Here is a 20,223-nt window from a genome sequence, read left to right as displayed (position 1 = left end):
CGGCGATACTAAAAAAAAAAAAAAACTGATGAAGAAAAAAGCAAAGCAAATAAATGCACTGCCTTCCTTAAATCTCTCCATGATGAGATCTATAACATGAACAGGAACAGAAACTGTAACTCAAAAACAAACAGAAAAACAATATCACAACATCAACCTCCAACAAAACTTACTTAATATTCGTATTGGAGAGGCCTTTCTTGCTGCACTTACAGCATTTATAAACCTGGAATAATTCATGATACCTGCAACACAAGGAGCATTACATCTAAGTATAACATAGCACTGTCCCATACAGCTTGACCTCTTTTACATAAGTGTTTACCTTTTAGAACCATGTTGACATTATCAGCTTCAGCATTATGACTTGTGTTTTCTGAAGAAGTTGCGGGCTAAAGGCTAAGCTAGGTAAGAGTCAAGTTTTAGTGTAAAACTAAACATGACTTCTAAGACACTGCAGCTTTACTTATAGTTCAGGGGCAGGTGGAAATCAAGTAAAACATTTAAATACAAAACCAGAGAAGCAGTCTAAAACTTATATTTTCAATGCATCAATGAATGTCTTATTTATATATATATATCTACACACACACACACACACACACACACACACACACACACACAAAGCATTTTCCAAAAAGAGGTGCTGACCGAAAGTCACTTTATATATTTATGTCTCTGCAGAGACAAACAGTAGTTCTCAGCAATGACATACAAACATATAAACCATGTATAGTTTGCTCTATGCCGCTTGTAGAGACGAGGTTGGTCGCTCACTCAAAATCTCTTCTTCCTTCAGACTTGACAATGAAGACTGATGAAGACACACTAGAAGTCGAAATGTGCTGTGTTTGTTTCTTCTTTTGTTTCAATAACAAGTTGTTAAAACAAATTGTAAGAGAAATGTGATGCAGAGAATTATTAGCGGTCAAGCTGAAGGAAGAAGAGATTTTTGAGTGAGTGACCAACCTCGTATCTACAAGCGTCGTCGAGCAAACGATACATGATTTACATGTCACTGACGTTACTACTTTCTAACTCTGCAGAGACATTAATATGCAGTGCCTATAGAAAGTCTACACCCCCTTTCAAATTTTTCACCTTTTGTTGCCTTATCGCCTGGAATTAAAATGCATTAAAATAGTTTTTTTTTTTTCATTTATCTACACATCCTACCCCACAAAAAATATTCTAGAAATTTGTAGAAAATAAAATTAAAAATAAAACCTGAAATAGCTTGATTGGATAAGTGTCCACTCCCCTTGTAATAGCAATCCTAAATTAGCTCAGGTGTAAACAATTACCTTCAAAATCATACACCAAGTTAAGTGGCATCCATCTGTGTTAAATTTTAGTGATTCACATGATTTCGGATAAATTCAGCAGTTCCTGTAGGTTCCCACTGCTGGGTAGTGCATTTCAAAGCAAAGACTCAACCATGAGCACCAAGGCGCTTTCAAAAGAACTCCGGGACAAAGTTGTTGAAAGGCACTGATCAGGGGATGGGTATAAAAAAAATATCAAAGGCCTTGAATATCCCTTGGAGCAAAGGTCAGGATGATTATTAAGAAGTGGAAGGTGTATGGCACCAAAAAAACCCTGCCTAGATCAGGCCATCCCTCCAAACTGGATGACCAAGCAAGAAGCAGACTGATCAGAGAGGCTACCAAGAGGTCAGTGACAACTTTGCAAGAGCTACAGGCTTTTATGGCCAAGACTGGTCAAAGTGTACATGTGACAACAATATCTCAGACACTCCACAAACCTGGCCTGTATGGTAGGGTGGCAAGAAAGAAGCCATTACTCAGGAAAGTCCACCTTGAATCCCTTTTGAAGTATGCAAAAAAACACTCTGGTGATTCTGTAGCCATGTGTCAAAAAGTTTTGTGGTCTGACAAAAACTTTTTGGCCTAAATGCAAAGCGTTATGTTTGGTGCAAACCTAACACAACCCAAAGAACACCATCTCTACTGTGAAGCATGGTGGTGGCAGCATCATGTTATGGGGATGTTTCTCATTGGCAGGGTCTGGGGCACTTGTCAGGATAGAAGGGAAAATGAATGGAGCAAAGTACAGAGAAGTCCTTGAGGAAAACCTGCTGCCCTCTGCAAGAAAGCTGAAATTGGGACGGAAGTTCACCTTTCAGCATGACAACGACCCAAAGCACACGGCCAAAGCTACACTGGAGTGGCTAAGGAACAAAAAGGTAAATGTCCTTGAGTGGCCCAGTCAGAGCCCCGACCTAAATCCAATCGAAAATTTGTGGCATTACCTGAAGATTGCTGTTCATCAACGATCCCCAAGGAACTTGACAGAGCTTGAACAGTTTTGTGAAGAAGAATGGTCAAATATTGCCAAATCTAGGTGTGCAAAGTTGGTAGAGACCTATCCCAACAGACTCACAAACTGCTGTCAAAGGTGCTTCCACCAAGTACTAACTCAAAGCTGAAGAATGAATATTTAAATATATATAATTTTTTTTTTAAAAAAATCAAGATTGCAAGATTGCTTGTTTTCAGTGTGCACAGTGCTCCAGATAAGCTGTGTACTGGGTGTTTTAAACTGAATGTGTAAGGAATATGCACTGCAATTTTTCAAGCTTCTTGCACTTTGTTGGTTCCTGGTGTCTCAACAGTCAGTTGTGAATATACTGCATGCAGCAGAGAAATGACGGGACAGCCTATAGCCTGCCTGGGTATTTGCAGAAACACATGACCAAGGTAATGTTTTACTCACAGTGCGTAACTTGGGGATTAAATGACCTTGAGATCTGGCTGTGAAATATCAGGACTACATTTAAATTCGCTTTGCACCATTGGTAACAGATATGTCAGTCCATATATAGATATATATATATATATATATAGATATATATATATATATATTATATATATATCTTTATATTGATATATCATATATCTATATCTATATGTGTAAAATATAATATATATTAGAGTGTGTAGTGTGGTTTATGACTTGTAGCAAAGTAAACGGTAAAAACTTTGACAGCCATTTGAAAGACCACTGCGCCTTTATGAGGCGGTTTCAAATTACATAAAAACATTGTTATGCTTGTAGGAGACTACGACATGGGCTTATGTACAGTTTTTACAACGAAAATAAAGAGGGTCGTGATAAATTTTCAGCACTTTGTAATATTTTGTACCCTTTCCTTTGGGTACAGAAAACAAACTGTGAGTTCCACAAATTTGTTCAAACAAGACAACTTGAGGATGCAACATCGATAATGGATCATTGCAAAGCATATGACATGGTTTATTTAGATTTCCAGAAAGCTTTTGACAAAGTCCCGCATAAAAGATTAATTCTCAAACTGAACGCAGTTGGGATTCAAGGAAACACATGTACATGGGTTAGGGAGTGGTTAACATGTAGAAAACAAAGTACTGATTAGAGGAGAAACCTCAGAATGGAGTGTGGTAACTAATGGAGTACCACAGGGATCAGAATTAGGTCATCTGCTATTCCTAATCTACATTAATGATTTAGATTCTGGTATAGTAAGCAAACTTATTAAATTCGCAGACGACAAAAAAATAAGAGGAGTGGCAAACACTGTTGCAGCAGCAAAGGTCATTCAAAATGATCTAGACAAGATTCAGGACTGGGCAGACACATGGCAAATGACATTTAATAGAGAAAAGTGTAAGGTACTGCACACAGGAAACAAAAATGTGCATTATAAATATAATATGGGAGATACTGAAATTGGAGACGGAATCTATGAAAAAGACCTAGGAGTTTTTGTTGACTCAGAAATGTCTTCATCTAGACAATGCGGGGAAGCTATAAAAAAGGCCAACAAGATGATCGGATACATTGTGAACAAGTGTTGAATATAAATCAAGGGAAGTAATGTTAAAACTATACAATGCATTAGTAAGACCTCATCTTGAATATTGTGTGCAGTTCTGGTCACCTCGCTATAAAAAAGATACTGCTGCTCTAGAAAGAGTGCAAAGAAAAGCAACCAGAATTATTCCGGGTTTAAAAGACATGTCATATGCAGACAGGCTAAAAGAATTGAATCTGTTTAGTCTTGAACAAAGAAGACTAAGCGGCGACCTAAATCAAGCATTCAAAATTCTAAAAGGTATTGACAATGTCGACCCAAGGGACTTTTTTGACCTGAAAAAAGAAACAAGGACCAGGGGTCAGAAATGGAGATTAGACAAAGGGGCATTCAGAACAGAAAATAGGAGGCACTTTTTCACACAGAGAATCGTGAGGGTCTGGAATCAACTCCCCGGTAATGTTGTTGAAGCTGACACCTTGGGATCCTTCAAGAAGCTGCTGATGAGATTCTAGGATCAATCATTAACTAACAACCAAACGAGCAAGATGGGCCTAATGGCCTCCTTGAAGCCTTGCAACATCCCTGTGAAATCTGAATTAATGTATTATTATTATTATTATTATTATTATTATTATTAAGAACATCTTTATAAGTGAGGAATGCAGGCGAGTAGGGTAGCCTATTGTAGATATTATATACCAGCTATATTTAACAAAATGACTGTACTTAACATTCTGACTGGACAATTATTATAACGTTTTCAGCTCTGTTGAAGCTATGGTTCTGTAGAAAACATGTATATATTATACATGTACATCTATACTAGGTTTCTAATACATATGCAGGCACAAGGATAGCACACAGCGCTTTCTTATGGAAAGTGCTTTGGTTTAAGTTCCCGGTTTAAGAAAGCTGTACAATAGCAGTAGTTGCACAAGGCTCAGACACTAACATTTCATTATGCCATCCCGTATTTTAATATTAATTAGGTTATTTGCATTTGGAACGAAAGGTACTGCCAAAACAGAGGGAGAAAAATGTGAGACTTATTTTTATGTTTTCATGGAAACTGTCCCAATGTATCTCTTAGAATTAGTCTCAACTCATCTGGTACACCAGAGTGCAAACAATAACCGGCTCTCCTGCAACAGTGTCTACAGGGTAATAAAAATGGGCTACTTCTGACTAATGCATTGTTTTAGATGCATGTTTTTGTGCAAAATATTATTACTTAGTAAAACACTTAATATAATTGAAATTTAAGAGCATAACCTTCACAATCACCCATCACAAAGTCCTGTCAACTGTCATTACTGTAAAAGCCAGTCCTCTAGTATGTGCAATACTTAAATCAGATCTTCCTTACTCTTACTTTAACTAAAAGGCAAACTCTTTAGATATCACTTAAAAGGATGAAGCAAAAATTGTAACAATACACAGACCTGACTTCCCCAATTACCATTATTAAAGAAACACATATACACAAGTTTGTTTAGCACAAGCGACTGATAATATTGCAACATACCGGCAGAAGAACATAAGAAAGGTTACAAACGAGAGGAGGCCATTCGGCCCATCTTGCTCGTTTGGTTGTTAGTAACTTATTGATCCCAGAATCTCATCAAGCAGCTTCTTGAAGGATCCCAGGGTCTCCGCTTCAATAACATTACTGGGGAGTTGGTTCCAGACCCTCACGATTCTCTGCGTGAAAAAGCGCCTCCTATTTTCTGTTCTGAATGCCCCTTTGTCTAATCTCCATTTCTGACCCCTGGTCCTTGTTTCTTTTTTCAGGTCAAAAAAGTCCCTTGGGTCGACATTGGCCGGCCTGTCTTACTCCAGCTACACTTTAAACACATCTATATATAACGAGTAAAGCTACACTTTAAACGCATTTATATATAATGAGTATAGCATTGCAATATGAAGGCAGTCTGTCTTACTCCAGCTACACTTACATTTGTATATATGTCTGGAAAAGTTGTACTATGTAGTGTAGCGCCTCTTTCAGCCCAGTGGTGGTGTAAACAGAACATTAGGTTATTACCATAACCCTGGTTCCCTGAAAGAGAATGACAACCATTACCGAATGGGAAGAGCCCTCTGTGACCGCCAATCACTGAGCATATATAAAAAAGCTGTCCTATCAGGGCCCTGCTGTGAGGGGGAAGTCCCTCACACCACCTGCTGAAGGGGGACGTCCTCACAGTAGCATATCGACATTTTCTTTCGAAATCAGTGGTCAGCTGGGGACATGACCTCAAAGGGTATTGGTTGTCATTCTCTTTCAGGGAATCCAGTATTATGGTAATAACCTTTCAATGGAATGACAACCATTACCAAATTGGAAGCTGTACCAAAGCTGTCGTGGCTCCAGATTACCGACAGTACAGCCTCACGGCGATATCAACAGAGCCCACGTGACGCCTAAGGGTATGCCGCCCGCAACACCCTAGATCCCAGAGAGGGTCTCGCTCGGTTTGCGACATCAAAGTGGTAAAAATGTGCAAATGTCTGACTACCTGTCCATGTAGCAGCATTGCATAGCTCATCTAAAGAGGCGCCATGATGGAAAGCCCACGAAGTTGCCTGGCCCCTTGTAGAATGGGCCGTAATGTCCTACCCGGTAAGGGGGAGACCGTCTGTTCATACGCCAAGCGTATAGGATCTATCACCCAGTGCGCTAGACTTTGCTTCGATAGGGCCTGACCTCCAGAGCAGGACCCATAGAAGACAAACAGTTGGTTGGACTGTCTCCAGGACGTCGTCCTATCCAGGTAACAGCGCAGAGTCCGAACTGGGCAAAGCGTGTGGTGTCTACGGTCCTCCTTTGACTTGTGCGGGGGAGGTCTGAAAGTTTCCAAAACCACTGGTTGGTTAATATGGAATGAAGATACCACCTTTGGCAAAAAGGCTGGATTTGTTCTTAATGTCACCCGTGAGTCATTTCCAGTAAAAGCCATACATGTGTCATCGATAGACAGCGCATGAAGCTCACTTACTCGTCTGCCAGACATAATGGCTATTAAAAACGCCACCTTCAAGGAAACAAGATACAGTTCTGCTGATGCCATGGGCTCAAATAGGGGACCCATAAGGACCCACAGTACCAGTTCTAGATCCCACTTGAGGACCATACTTTTCATGGGAGGAAGAAGCCTCCAAGCCCCTTTAAGAAATTGCACTGCCAGGAAGTGTGCCCCAGGGACATAGAGTCAATTTTGTCGTGGCACACTGATATTGCTGCCAGGTATACCTTCAAAGTGGACGCTTATTTTCCTGCGTCAAACAAGTGTTGCAAGAAGGTTAATATCGTCTCAATAGGGCAAGTCACAGGGTCGTGACCTTCGGCAATGTAAGAGTCTTGGAAAACTTTCCATTTGTACGAGTACTGGGCTCTAGTGCTCGGCGCCCTAGCAGACTGTAGTGTTTCTATCACTGCATCTGGCAAACCTTGTCAGAATAGACGGCTCTGTTCAATGGCCAGACCCAGAGTTGGAGCTGGACTGGGTTCGGGTGCCATAATAGCCCCTCCGCTTGGCTCAGGAGGTCCTTGCGCAGCGGGAGCTGCCACGGTTGACCCGACAACATGTCAGAGAGGAGAGCAAACCAGGCCCCCGTCTCTCTCCATGGAGAACCATAGGGGGCAATGTGTGGACGGCTGTGGCAAAGAGGTCAACACGTGCAATACGAAACCTCTCCCAAATCTGTTTCACCACTTGAGGATGCAGTCTATATTCCGAGGTGTCTGGAGCTCTTCTGGACAGGAGGTCTGCTGCCTTGTTGTCCACATCGGGGAGGTGAACCCGCCCTGATGGAACACAAGTTTCTGTGCGTCCAGGACAGCAATTTGTGCATGTTTGTGCACTAACTGCTGGCGAAAATGAGATAACGCCAGGTTCACTACTTGCAGTTCTAGGGCATTTATGTGCGCTTGCTGCCAATGTCCCATTCCACTGACCTCTTATTCCTCTCCCATTCCAGACCGCTCCCCAGTGCAGGCTAGAGGCGTTTGTATTGATCACTTCCCTTCTGTGAGGGGATCCGAGGGGAGATCCGAGGTGCAAATTGCCAGGATGGAGCCACCACTCCAGTGTCTTCCAGCATTGTCTGGACACTCGCACCAGCCGGTACCGATCTCGGACTGGGTGCACCTTGAGTGTATTTACCCAGGCTTGAAGCGGGCGCATTCTTAGCAGCCCTAGTGGAAGGATTCTTGAGGCGACTGCCACCAGCCCCCACAGCCTGAGTGGAGCCAGTGCTGCATCCATGCACTTTGAAAATGTGCGGGGCGCCAGTGAGAGGCCAAATGGCAGCACGAAGAATTTGTACGCGTTGTCTGGAAAGGCGAAGAGCAGATACTTTCTGTGCGCGGCACAGATCGGGACATAGGAAGTAGGCGTCTTCCAGGTCAATTGATGTGAACCAGTCGCCCGGTTGGACGGACTGGAGGATACGCTGTGCTGTCAACATGTTGAACTTCCTCTGTTTGAGGAACAAAATTGAGGACCCTGAGGTCCAGAATAGGTCTGAAACTGACATCACTCTTGGGCACCAGGAAGTACCTGGAGTAAAAGCCGCTGAGGGCATCGCACAGCGTTCTTCTGTTGAAGATTGACGATCTCCTGTTGAAGGAGTATCGTGCTCGCTGGTTCGACGGTGGTGAGGAGCACAGCCTTGAAGGGTGGCGGACCTCAGCGGAATTGTAGAGTATATCCGTGTCTCATTATTGATAGCACCCAGGAGTCCTGGGTGCAGCCTTGCCATGGGTCATTGCCTTTGGTCAGTCCGATTGTGAGGGGGGTTTGGCGGCAGCCGGGGCCCCTCACGGGCGGTCTCCCTTGGGCTTGGGAGGGGGCGGGTCTTTCTTAGGGGGCGAGTCTTTCTTTCACCGCCTGTGACCGTGTCCCCAATGGTGGGGAACATGCCTAAGCCCGCTTCTTGGGATCCTGCAGTGTGTAGCAGGGCCTCTGCTGTTCTAGAGGCTGAGGGGGGCGGAGGCTGGGTTACTCCAGGATGAGCGAACCAGCTCGAGGAAATCCTGGCACAAGGAGAGGGCATGCTGTTCGTACCCTTTCTTCTATAGAAAGCAGTTCCCCTTTCCCTCCTGTTCTGCCAGCCTGGGAACATCCGTGGCTGCAGCTGCACGCTGCATGAGTGCCTGGAACTCTTCCCTTTGTGACACATGCGGCAGGGCCGGTAAGGAGACCCCTGCTGTGGCTTTCCTGATGGATGAGACTGGGGAAGTTGGGCCGCCCGGTGGTAGGGGGCAATCTGCCCTGAGATTTAGAGCACAGTCGATGCCGAGCGGTCGGTGCTGAGTCAGTTGGCGCCGAGGTTGGTGCCAGGCTATAAACGGCGCCGTTGATGGTCACACCGACGGCGAGTCAATCGGGGCCGGGGACGGTGTCGTACAGCAGCGCTGTCGGTGAGAACGGTCAGTGCCGAGTCATTCGGGGCCGGGGACGGCGTCGTACAGCAGCGCTGTCGGTGCGAACGGTCAGTGCCGAGTCAATCGGGGCCAGGGACGGCATCGTAGAGCAGCGTTGTCGGTGCCGAGTCATTCGGGGCCAGGGACGGCGTTGTAGAGCAGCGCTGTTGGTGCGAACGGTCGGTGCCGAGTCAATCGGGGCCAGGGACAGCGTCGTAGAGCAGCGCTGTCGGTGCGAGCGGTCAGTGCCGAGTCATTCGGGGACGGCGTCGTAGAGCAGCGCTGTCGGTGCGAGCGGTCGGTGCATCAATCGGGGCCGGGGACGGCGTCGTACAGCAGCGCTGTCGGTGCGAACGGTCGGTGTCGAGTCAATCGGGGCCAGGGACAGCGTCGTAGAGCAGGGCTGTCGGTGCGAGCGGTCGGTGCAGAGTCAATCGGGGCCAGGGACGGCATCGTACATCAGCGCTGTCGGTGCGAGCGGTCAGTGCCAAGTCAATCGGGGCCAGGGACGGCATCGTAAATCAGCGCTGTCAGTGCGAACGGTCGGTGTCGAGTCAATCGGGGCCAGGGACAGCGTCGTAGAGCAGGGCTGTCGGTGCGAGCGGTCGGTGCAGAGTCAATCGGGGCCAGGGACAGCGTCGTAGAGCAGCGCTGTCGGTGCGAGCGGTCGGTGCAGAGTCAATCGGGGCCGGGGACGGCGTCGTACATCAGCGCTGTCGGTGCGAACGGTCGGTGCAGAGTCAATCGGGGCCGGGGACGGCGTCGTAGAGCAGCGCTGTCGGTGCGAACGGTCGGTGCAGAGTCAATCGGGGCCGGGGACGGCGTCGTACATCAGCGCTGTCGGTGCGAACGGTCGGTGCCGAGTCAATCGGGGCCAGGGACGGCGTCGTAGAGCAGCGCTGTCGGTGCGAGCGGTCGGTGCAGAGTCAATCGGGGCCAGGGACGGCGTCGTAGAGCAGCGCTGTCGGTGCGAACGGTCGGTGCAGAGTCAATCGGGGCCAGGGACGGCGTCGTAGAGCAGCGCTGTCGGTGCGAACGGTCGGTGCCGAGTCAATCGGGGCCAGGGACGGCGTCGTAGAGCAGCGCTGTCGGTGCGAGCGGTCGGTGCAGAGTCAATCGGGGCCAGGGACGGCGTCGTAGAGCAGCGCTGTCGGTGCGAGCGGTCGGTGCAGAGTCAATCGGGGCAGGGGACGGCATCGTACAGCAGCGCTGTCGGTGCGAGCGGTCGGTGCCGAGTCAATCGGGGCAGGGGACGGCATCGTACAGCAGGGCTGTCGGTGCGAGCGGTCGGTGCAGAGTCAATCGGGGCAGGGGACGGCATCGTACAGCAGGGCTGTCGGTGCGAGCGGTCGGTGCAGAGTCAATCGGGGCAGGGGACGGCATCGTACAGCAGCGCTGTCGGTGCGAGCGGTCGGTGCAGAGTCAATCGGGGCCGGGGACGGCATCGTACAGCAGGGCTGTCGGTGCGAGCGGTCGGTGCAGAGTCAATCGGGGCCGGGGACGGCATCGTACAGCAGGGCTGTCGGTGCGAGCGGTCGGTGCAGAGTCAATCGGGGCAGGGGACGGCATCGTACAGCAGGGCTGTCGGTGCGAGCGGTCGGTGCAGAGTCAATCGGGGCAGGGGACGGCATCGTACAGCAGGGCTGTCGGTGCGATCGGTCGGTGCAGAGTCAATCGGGGCAGGGGACGGCATCGTACAGCAGGGCTGTCGGTGCGAGCGGTCGGTGCAGAGTCAATCGGGGCAGGGGACGGCATCGTACAGCAGGGCTGTCGGTGCGAGCGGTCGGTGCAGAGTCAATCGGGGCAGGGGACGGCATCGTACAGCAGGGCTGTCGGTGCGAGCGGTCGGTGCAGAGTCAATCGGGGCAGGGGACGGCGTCGTACAGCAGTGCTGTCGCTGATGAGGAGTGCGGTCGGTGCCGGGCTGTGTAGCCAATTCAGTCGGTGTGGGCTCCAAGGGCAAGGAAAGCCACACTAGGAAAGCCCGAGGCCCGAGCTGTTTTTTTTTTTTTTTTTTTTTACTTTGGTTCGCTGTGGCTGATTAAATCGGCGTAGAGGATGACGCCGCGAGCCCGCTGGGTCTCCTTACAGCACCACAACAGCTCCCAACACGGTATAGAAAACTACATGAGGCCTTGTGTAGTGAAAGAGAGTAATGGCCACTTACCAATTTCAAAAGAGGGCTCGAAACCAGCTCTAGTCAGTAAACTGACACGAGAATTAGGCAGGTGCACTCTCAATAACGCTTGAAAGCGTGACTTTACCAAGGATGAAATTAAATTTGACGGTATTAAACCGACAAATCAGCCAAATTCGGACAAAGAAAGAACGAAGCAATCTGTGACCTGTCTCAGTGAAGTGAAAGAGAAAATGACGATATATTCAGCAGGAGGTGGGAGGGACTTCCCCCTCACAGCAGGGTCCTGATAGGGCAGCTTTTTTATATATGCTCAGTGATTGGTGGTCAGAGAGGGCTCTTCCCATTCGGTAATGATTGTCATTCCATTGAAAGGGAATCACTGAGTAACGCAAGGCTTCTTACCACAAAGCTATGGCTGAAAGTCCTGAGTTTGGTGTTCAAAGGGGTTGAAGATAACTTCAGGTCACGTCTACAAAAAGCCAGGGGCTAACAGACTACCTATAAAGTGCACAATGCCTCCACCTAGGGGTGTGTTAAATACAGTGATGCACAACCCCAGGACAATTATCATAAAATAAACAATATGCAGTCTTTAATAATAAACCAAACCACAAATAAGCTTAGTCAAACAAAAACAGGTGTTTACTAATGAAATAAAACTCAAGATATAGCTACACTATCTAATACCACTGGCCAGTAATACTAATCTCCTTAAGGGAGATAATTAAACTAACAAATGGTATACAGACAGTTTTAACTAAATAAAATAAACGTTGTGGCCCGAGTGGTCCTTGGGTGCATAGTGGCTTTAAAACAAACCCCCTTCAGCTGTACAGTGCGTCCAACTACAAGCACAGCTTCAGTAACGTGATACATTTTTTATTTCCTCGCGTCTGCCAAACAAATGTCAGCAGTACTTACAACACGGGGTCTCTGAAGGCTGGTTCAAAGCGCAGCAAGTGTCCTCAAAGGAAGAGCCGACTGAATGAAAGGATCTCAAAAACTGGTGTACTGTGGTTTCTTGTCAGGAATTATTGGAGGAACTCTTGGGTCACCCTGAGCGCTATCCGAAAATGTGGACGGTTACATTTTGAGGCGCTGATGCTGCTGTCGTTGTTGTTGTTCTTTCTTCTCAAACAGTAACGTGACAAATATTAAAAACATACACAAACTAATGGGGATCGTAAACTGGGGTTTCCAAAGAGTACAAAATTAGTAAAAAAATAATAACCTGGAAGGCTATAAATTGAAACTAAGTCGATTTCGCTAATACAAATTTTTTGTTTTATACTCCTTTGAACCATTCCAATTCAGTGTTTCTCTCTCTCTCTCTCTCTCTCTCTCTCTCTCTCTCTCTCTCTCTCTACTTCTTTCTGATTCGTTGTATCTTAGTGGTCTGACTTTTGTATGCTGCACTCTAATTGTTTTTCTACTGGGGCAGTTTAACATTATTCATTTTATTAATGTGACAGTAACCACAGGGCTACTGTAGTAATGAGAAACAATTCATAAAACGCACCAAATAAGAAAAATCATACCAGCATTGGTTGTCACTGTCCTTTCGGAAATCTCCATTCTTTTAAAAAATATATATATTTAATTTGCAACACCAAGTAATGGATCTCGAATTGCAGATAAAAAAAAAAAACTAAGTATTTAGAAGTGTATATATATTACGTACGAATGAACTTTGACTCGCCTGTTAAAAGTCAGCTAGAACACAAAGTCTCTGTTTTGTAAATATGTAACAGCAGTTTAAAACCTGCAAAGAACTATTATAAGGTTGAGCCGTGAAGAATATAGAATATATCCCTCGATGAAGTGTGAGCTGTGTATCCCAAGTGCTAGTGTTGTTATTGTTTAAAATACGTGAGCCAAAGAATCTAATGGTTCTTGTCTGGGCGAATCATATAACACATATAATCATATAACTTCAGTGTCTCTAGTCCTTCGAGTATTGTTGCAGTATGCAGTATGTCCCCTGGGGTTCATGTAGTGTTCTGAAAAGATCTAGATACACTATCTAATAACCCAGATCATGGAACAATCAACAATCACGCAGTGTACTGTAATACAGTGTAACACAATACCACCAGATCATGGAACAATCAACAATCACGCAGTGTACTGTAATACAGTGTAACACAATACCACCAGATCATGGAGCAATCAACAATCATGCAGAGTACTGTAATACAGTGTAACACAATACCACCAGATCATGGAGCAATCAACAATCATGCAGAGTACTGTAATACAGTGTAACACAATACCACCAGATCATGGAACAATCAACAATCACGCAGTGTACTGTAATACAGTGTAACACAATACCACCAGATCATGGAACAATCAACAATCACGCAGTGTACTGTAATACAGTGTAACACAATACCACCAGATCATGGAACAATCAACAATCACGCAGTGTACTGTAATACAGTGTAACACAATACCACCAGATCATGGAACAATCAACAATCACGCAGTGTACTGTAATACAGTGTAACACAATACCACCAGATCATGGAGCAATCAACAATCACGCAGTGTACTGTAATACAGTGTAACACAATACCACCAGATCATGGAACAATCAACAATCACGCAGTGTACTGTAATACAGTGTAACACAATACCACCAGATCATGGAGCAATCAACAATCACGCAGTGTACTGTAATACAGTGTAACACAATACCACCAGATCATGGAACAATCAACAATCACGCAGTGTACTGTAATACAGTGTAACACAATACCACCAGATCATGGTACAATCAACAGTCATGCAGTGTACTGTAATACAGTGTAACACAATACCACCAGATCATGGAACAATCAACAATCATGCAGTGTACTGTAATACAGTGTAACACAATACCACCAGATCATGGAACAATCAACAATCATGCAGTGTACTGTAATACAGTGTAACACAATACCACCAGATCATGGAACAATCAACAATCATGCAGTGTACTGTAATACAGTGTAACACAATACCACCAGATCATGGAACAATCAACAATCATGCAGTGTACTGTAATACAGTGTAACACAATACCACCAGATCATGGAACAATCAACAATCATGCAGTGTACTGTAATACAGTGTAACACATACCACCAGATCATGGAACAAAATGATTATAGTTTTTTCAAATATTTTTCCAGACAGTCATGGATTTCTGAGCCTAAAAAGCCCGTTTGTGACTGTCAGAATTATTTCACAGCCCCAACTACTGCCAGAAGACACTATTGGTATAACACCTTGTCAAACGACAACCCTGGAGACAGATAGCTATTATTGGACATGCATATTTATTTGGGTCATTATTTCCCAAGTTACATAAATAATGTTGTAATCATAATCTGCAGTTAATATTGTGCATGGGTTGGTTGTCGGACATTTTGCTAAAGCTGTGTTACGTTTTAGATGCCACAGAAAGCACACTCGTGGTGGCTCGCTGATTTTACATTTTTTGACACTGTCAAACACTAGCTCAGTGCACAGACAGTCTTTAGACTGCACTCTTAACTCCTGGTAAACTGCAGTTACACATATTACACTATTACATTTTGAAAATTAGTTTTAAGTATTGCATTTTACTCTCTACTCCGGTACAGTAATTATGGATAAACTAGCTTGAGGGCTGCATAATGTTATTACAAACTTAAAAGCCCTACAACATGTATAACGCGTTACCTATGTAGTGGTACAATCGTTTAAATGTTATTTCTTTAAAAAAAATCATGACAGCTAAACAGAAAAATATGCCAGTAAAAATATAACTTAATTTGATTAATTTGTAAGCGATTACATACGTCCTATAGTGCAACAGACACTCACCTTGCAAGAAAAGCCCGACTGTCGCTCTCCTCGTCGAACAAATTCGCACGGAACTCTGGGTGTTGTAGTAAAATTTTGCAAACACTTAATTTCCCGGCTTACATTTCGATTATGAGTTGCTCCTTTTTTTCTGACCGATGCCTGTCCAATTCTCAAAAATGACAAAATGTGAACAAACATAAAAACAATGCATGAAATGTATCTGGATTAAAGACCGGGTTCAGAAACGGCAGGTCATTCTTACATTCTAGGAAGCGAACTACCGATACAGCAACATGGTCATTCAGCCTACATACTTGCATACTAGTAACTCCAGTTAGTATTGGCTGTTGAACCGATATCATTATTGAGGGTCAGATATGCCCAGTGTTTCGAGTAGGGTCCTACCAGCCTGTTTACTTTTGCATTTAAAAACAATTCCATTTGGTGCAGTTAGTATGCATTACCTATACATCCATTCCAAACACGTTGTGTGGGGTGCAGATGGCACTAACACACATGTGCTTTGATTTATCATTTTAATAACTATTTCGTAATGTTACATTTTTTACAATTCTATTATATTTATAATGTTATTCTGTTTGTCGTCCATGTTCACACCGCCGCGCTGCACACATATTCGCACAAGGCAGACACACAGGACGCATTTGTATTTTTGTACTGGTAGGTATTAGGTATTTTAAGTGGATAAAATGAAACAATGTGAACTTCATTGTAGCTGTAGTGTTCTGCGGCGCCACCTTTTGGTTTACTCAGCCCCTTCCACGACGATTCCCTGGATCCAGGACTGTATGGTGACAGTCCTTGTTAGTGCTGGGAATGAAGCTGGTTCAGCTCGACATGAACCAAATGAGGGAAATGAGTGAATATGTACGATTATTTTTCATGTTCATAACTAGAAATTGCTAAGTCGCAAATCAGCGAGAGATGGCTTAAATTACTCATTAGCATGACATCTTTAAAGCGGTGAAATAACAGTTATTTGCGAGTTTTTTTATTTTATTTTTTATGTAGGAGCTATGAACCATTATATGACGTGACCTACTGTACAATGTATAGTGAATATGAATGCGTATTTTTTCATGTTCATAACTAGAGATTGCTTACTCGCAAATCAACGAGACATGGCTTAAATGATTCCTTAGCATAACAGCTTTCATTGTGTGAAATATTAGTGTTTTGTGTGACTATCGAATATCCACCCGAATATCCTATATGCAATATCAAGCTAACTTCACCGGGGTATTTGGTTGAACCATTACACGTGACCCGTGAGTGTTACTTTTAGGAATCCTTTCACGTCACGTTTCACACATCAGTAACACAATGTAATTACTTTACTGATGCTTTCAAATTTCTACCTCAGTTTTCATAGTGCCCTGTTTACAGGCAAGCCGAAAAGAACAGTTTTTTGCAATGTTTGTGTTTTTATGTACAAAATTATAAAGCCTGACATATCTCGCAATGAATAAGCACACGTCATGTTAATGAAGGGAGCATTGCTTACCCAGCTGTACTATCCTTTAAAGATAGCACCGCTGTCTTCTCTTGATTATAATATTTTACTCAATAATACAATAACCTCCTGGTTGCAGGGTGGTACCAAAAGGAAGCTCGGGAAGATGGGATGAGTGGAATGACTGCCTGCAAGAAGTCCCCCACTTCACTAGATGGCAATGCCTAGTTTCTGTCACATACAAAAGATCACTACAAATAACTGTTATCTAAATCTATCTAGATGGCACCTGGAATTACGAAAATATCTATTAGGAAAGATGATCAATAAACACTGTATGGTGACTCTGCACTTTAAAAAATGTTTTTTACTGCGAAGATGGCAATAGCACATACATTTATTAGGGAAGTTGTCTAGTTAAATATTTCTGTCACTGCTCAATGTATAGGCTACAGTACACGCAGTGTAAAAGTTACGGGTTTCAGCCGGTTGAAGCTTGAAAAGCACGTAAAAAGTTGAGCATCTTTTTTTTAATTTTATTTGTCTTTTTAGAACCATTGCATGGTACATCAATAATCATCAACTTGAGTTTTGCTTAATATTATAACAGGAAAATTATAGTTGAAATGGAGAGTTTAGCATAGCAATAGCCTTTTATTATTTTCACTAAACAGTGTAAAAACTGTTTTAAAACAGTGATCAGAGTAATAGACTATGTTTATTGCCCATTTTCTCTCATAAAGGGATGTGCTATAGCCATTTTTCCATTAAAGATAAATGGTTGTACAACAGTTTATGTAACTACACAGTGCCTGCAATTAAACCACCTATACTTTATTACCCACATTAACAGTATATTTTGGCAGTAAAGTGTTTATTTATTTTGTTTGCCATTTTCCCACTGCAGACAGACTGCATTCGTAACAGCATTTCTCCAGAAAATGTATGTTGAACTGCATAGAAGAATTTATTGCAGTGGCCCCTAGTGTCTGTCAGAGTAATTGCAGGTAATCATGCCATCATCCCATTTTCCCGATCTTTTGTTTTAGTACCACCGTGGTTACAAGACCTTTTCTTTAAGCACTGGACCAGACTCACACAACACACTGACACACACACACACGACACACTGACACGCACACACACACACACACACACTGACAAGCACACAACACACTGACACCACACGCACACACTGACAAGCACACAACACACTGACACGCACGCACACACTGACAAGCACACAACACACTGACACGCACGCACACACTGACAAGCACACAACACACTGACACACACACACACACTGACAAGCACACAACACACTGACACCACACGCACACACTGACAAGCACACAACACACTGACACCACACGCACACACTGACAAGCACACAACACACTGACACGCACGCACACACTGACAAGCACACAACACACTGACACACACACACACAGTGTGTGTGCTGACAAGCACACAACACACTGACACACACACACACACTGACACGCACACACACACACACACACACACACACACACACACACTGACAAGCACACAACACACTGACACCACACGCACACACTGACAAGCACACAACACACTGACACGCACGCACACACTGACAAGCACACAACACACTGACACGCACGCACACACTGACAAGCACACAACACACTGACACGCACGCACACACTGACAAGCACACAACACACTGACACGCACACACACACACACACCACACTGACAAGCACACACACACACACACACACACACACACACTGACAAGCACACAACACACTGACACCACACGTACACACTGACAAGCACACAACACACTGACACGCACGCACACACTGACAAGCACACAACACACTGACACGCACGCACACACTGACAAGCACACAACACACTGACACGCACACGCACACTGACAAGCACACAACACACTGACACGCACACGCACACACTGACAAGCACACAACACACTGACACGCACACGCATGTGTGTGTTTTCCTTCGTGTATTTGCACATAAACAATTTACATAAGATTGAACTCAAAAGTGAACAGTGTCACGTTAGGTCCCTGCTTCAAATCCCGCCTCACTCATTGACTCACTGTGTGACCTCACTCGAGCAAGTCACTTAACCTCTTTGTGCTCTGTCTTTAGGGTGAGACGTTGTTGTAATATAATGCCAGTGTAACTGATATTTACACTGAGTGTGCAAAACATTAGGAACACCTTCCTAATATTGAGTTACACCCCCTTTTTACCCTCAGAACAGCCTCAATTCGTCGGGGCATGGACTCTACATGGTGTCGAAAGCGTTCGGTAGGGATGCTGGCCCACACCACCACAACCACCAGCCTGCAATATTGACACATGGCATGATGGATGCATGTACTCATGTGGTTTTCTCCATACCCTAGTCCTCCCATCAGCTAAAACAGCAGGAACCGGGATTCATCAGACCAGGCAATGTTTTTCCAATCCTCCAGTGTCCAGTGTTTTCGTTCCTTAGCCCACTGCAACCGCAGTTTTTTGTGTTTTGCTGAAAGAAGTGGAACTCTGTTAGGTCGTCGGCTGCCATACCCTATTCGTGTCAAGGTACGACGAGTTGTGAGCATTTTGGGGCAGAACTGTATTATTAAGAATTCTAAAGTCAGCGTGAAATGTTATGAATCTGATTGTAGCCAAAAGAAGAAGCCAAGATACTAACCGACAGCTCCTAATTATTATTATTATTATTATTATTATTATTATATTATTATTATTATTATTATTAGAAGTTTGTGATTTTTAGAAGAAAAGATTTGTTTCTTTTTCGTGAGGACTGGGCCGTGATGTCACAGAACTCCTTGATGACTTTTACTGTCTGATTGTGTACAGTAGCTTGCACTTTATTAAGAACATAAGAACATAAGAAAGTTTACAAACGAGAGGAGGCCATTCGGCCCATCTTGCTCGTTTGGTTGTTAGTAGCTTATTGATCCCAAAATCTCATCAAGCAGCTTCTTGAAGGATCCCAGGGTGTCAGCTTCAACAACATTACTGGGGAGTTGATTCCAGACCCTCACAATTCTCTGTGTAAAAAAGTGTCTCCTATTTTCTGTTCTGAATGCCCCTTTTTCTAAACTCCATTTGTGACCCCTGGTCCTTGTTTCTTTTTTCAGGCTGAAAAAGTCCCTTGCGTCGACACTGTCAATACCTTTTAGAATTTTGAATGCTTGAATTAGGTCGCCACGTAGTCTTCTTTGTTCAAGACTGAACAGATTCAATTCTTTTAGCCTGTCTGCATATGACATGCCTTTTAAGCCCGGAATAATTCTGGTCGCTCTTCTTTGCACTCTTTCTAGAGCAGCAATATCTTTTTTATAGCGAGGTGACCAGAACTGCACACAATATTCAAGATGAGGTCTTACAAGTGCATTGTACAGTTTTAACATTACTTCCCTTGATTTAAATTCAACACTTTTCACAATGTATCCGAGTATCTTGTTAGCCTTTTTTATAGCTTCCCCACATTG

At 44.3% G+C, this 20,223-nt stretch overlaps 1 protein-coding gene across 2 annotated transcripts in view; it reads right to left on the bottom strand.

The window, feature by feature from the left end:
* aadat (aminoadipate aminotransferase) overlaps positions 1–16,825 on the bottom strand; it is a 36,873-nt gene extending 20,048 nt beyond the window's left edge. The window contains exons 1-3 of one of the 2 annotated variants that reach the window (XM_041273894.1): positions 16,745–16,825; positions 15,238–15,388; positions 174–245 (exon numbers count right to left, since the gene is read on the bottom strand). In XM_041273894.1, coding sequence (XP_041129828.1) covers positions 174–240 — 67 coding nt within the window. In that variant the 5' untranslated portion in view covers positions 241–245; positions 15,238–15,388; positions 16,745–16,825. Of the gene's footprint in view, positions 1–173; positions 246–12,306; positions 12,701–15,237; positions 15,389–16,744 lie in introns of those variants that run through there. The other variant, XM_041273902.1, reaches the window with a different exon arrangement.
* Positions 16,826–20,223: the final 3,398 nt, after the last annotated feature.

This window comes from Polyodon spathula, chromosome 2 (genome assembly GCF_017654505.1).
Source record: "Polyodon spathula isolate WHYD16114869_AA chromosome 2, ASM1765450v1, whole genome shotgun sequence".
Classification (NCBI taxonomy): Eukaryota; Metazoa; Chordata; class Actinopteri; order Acipenseriformes; family Polyodontidae; genus Polyodon; species Polyodon spathula.
This window is presented reverse-complemented; position numbering and strand designations above follow the sequence as displayed.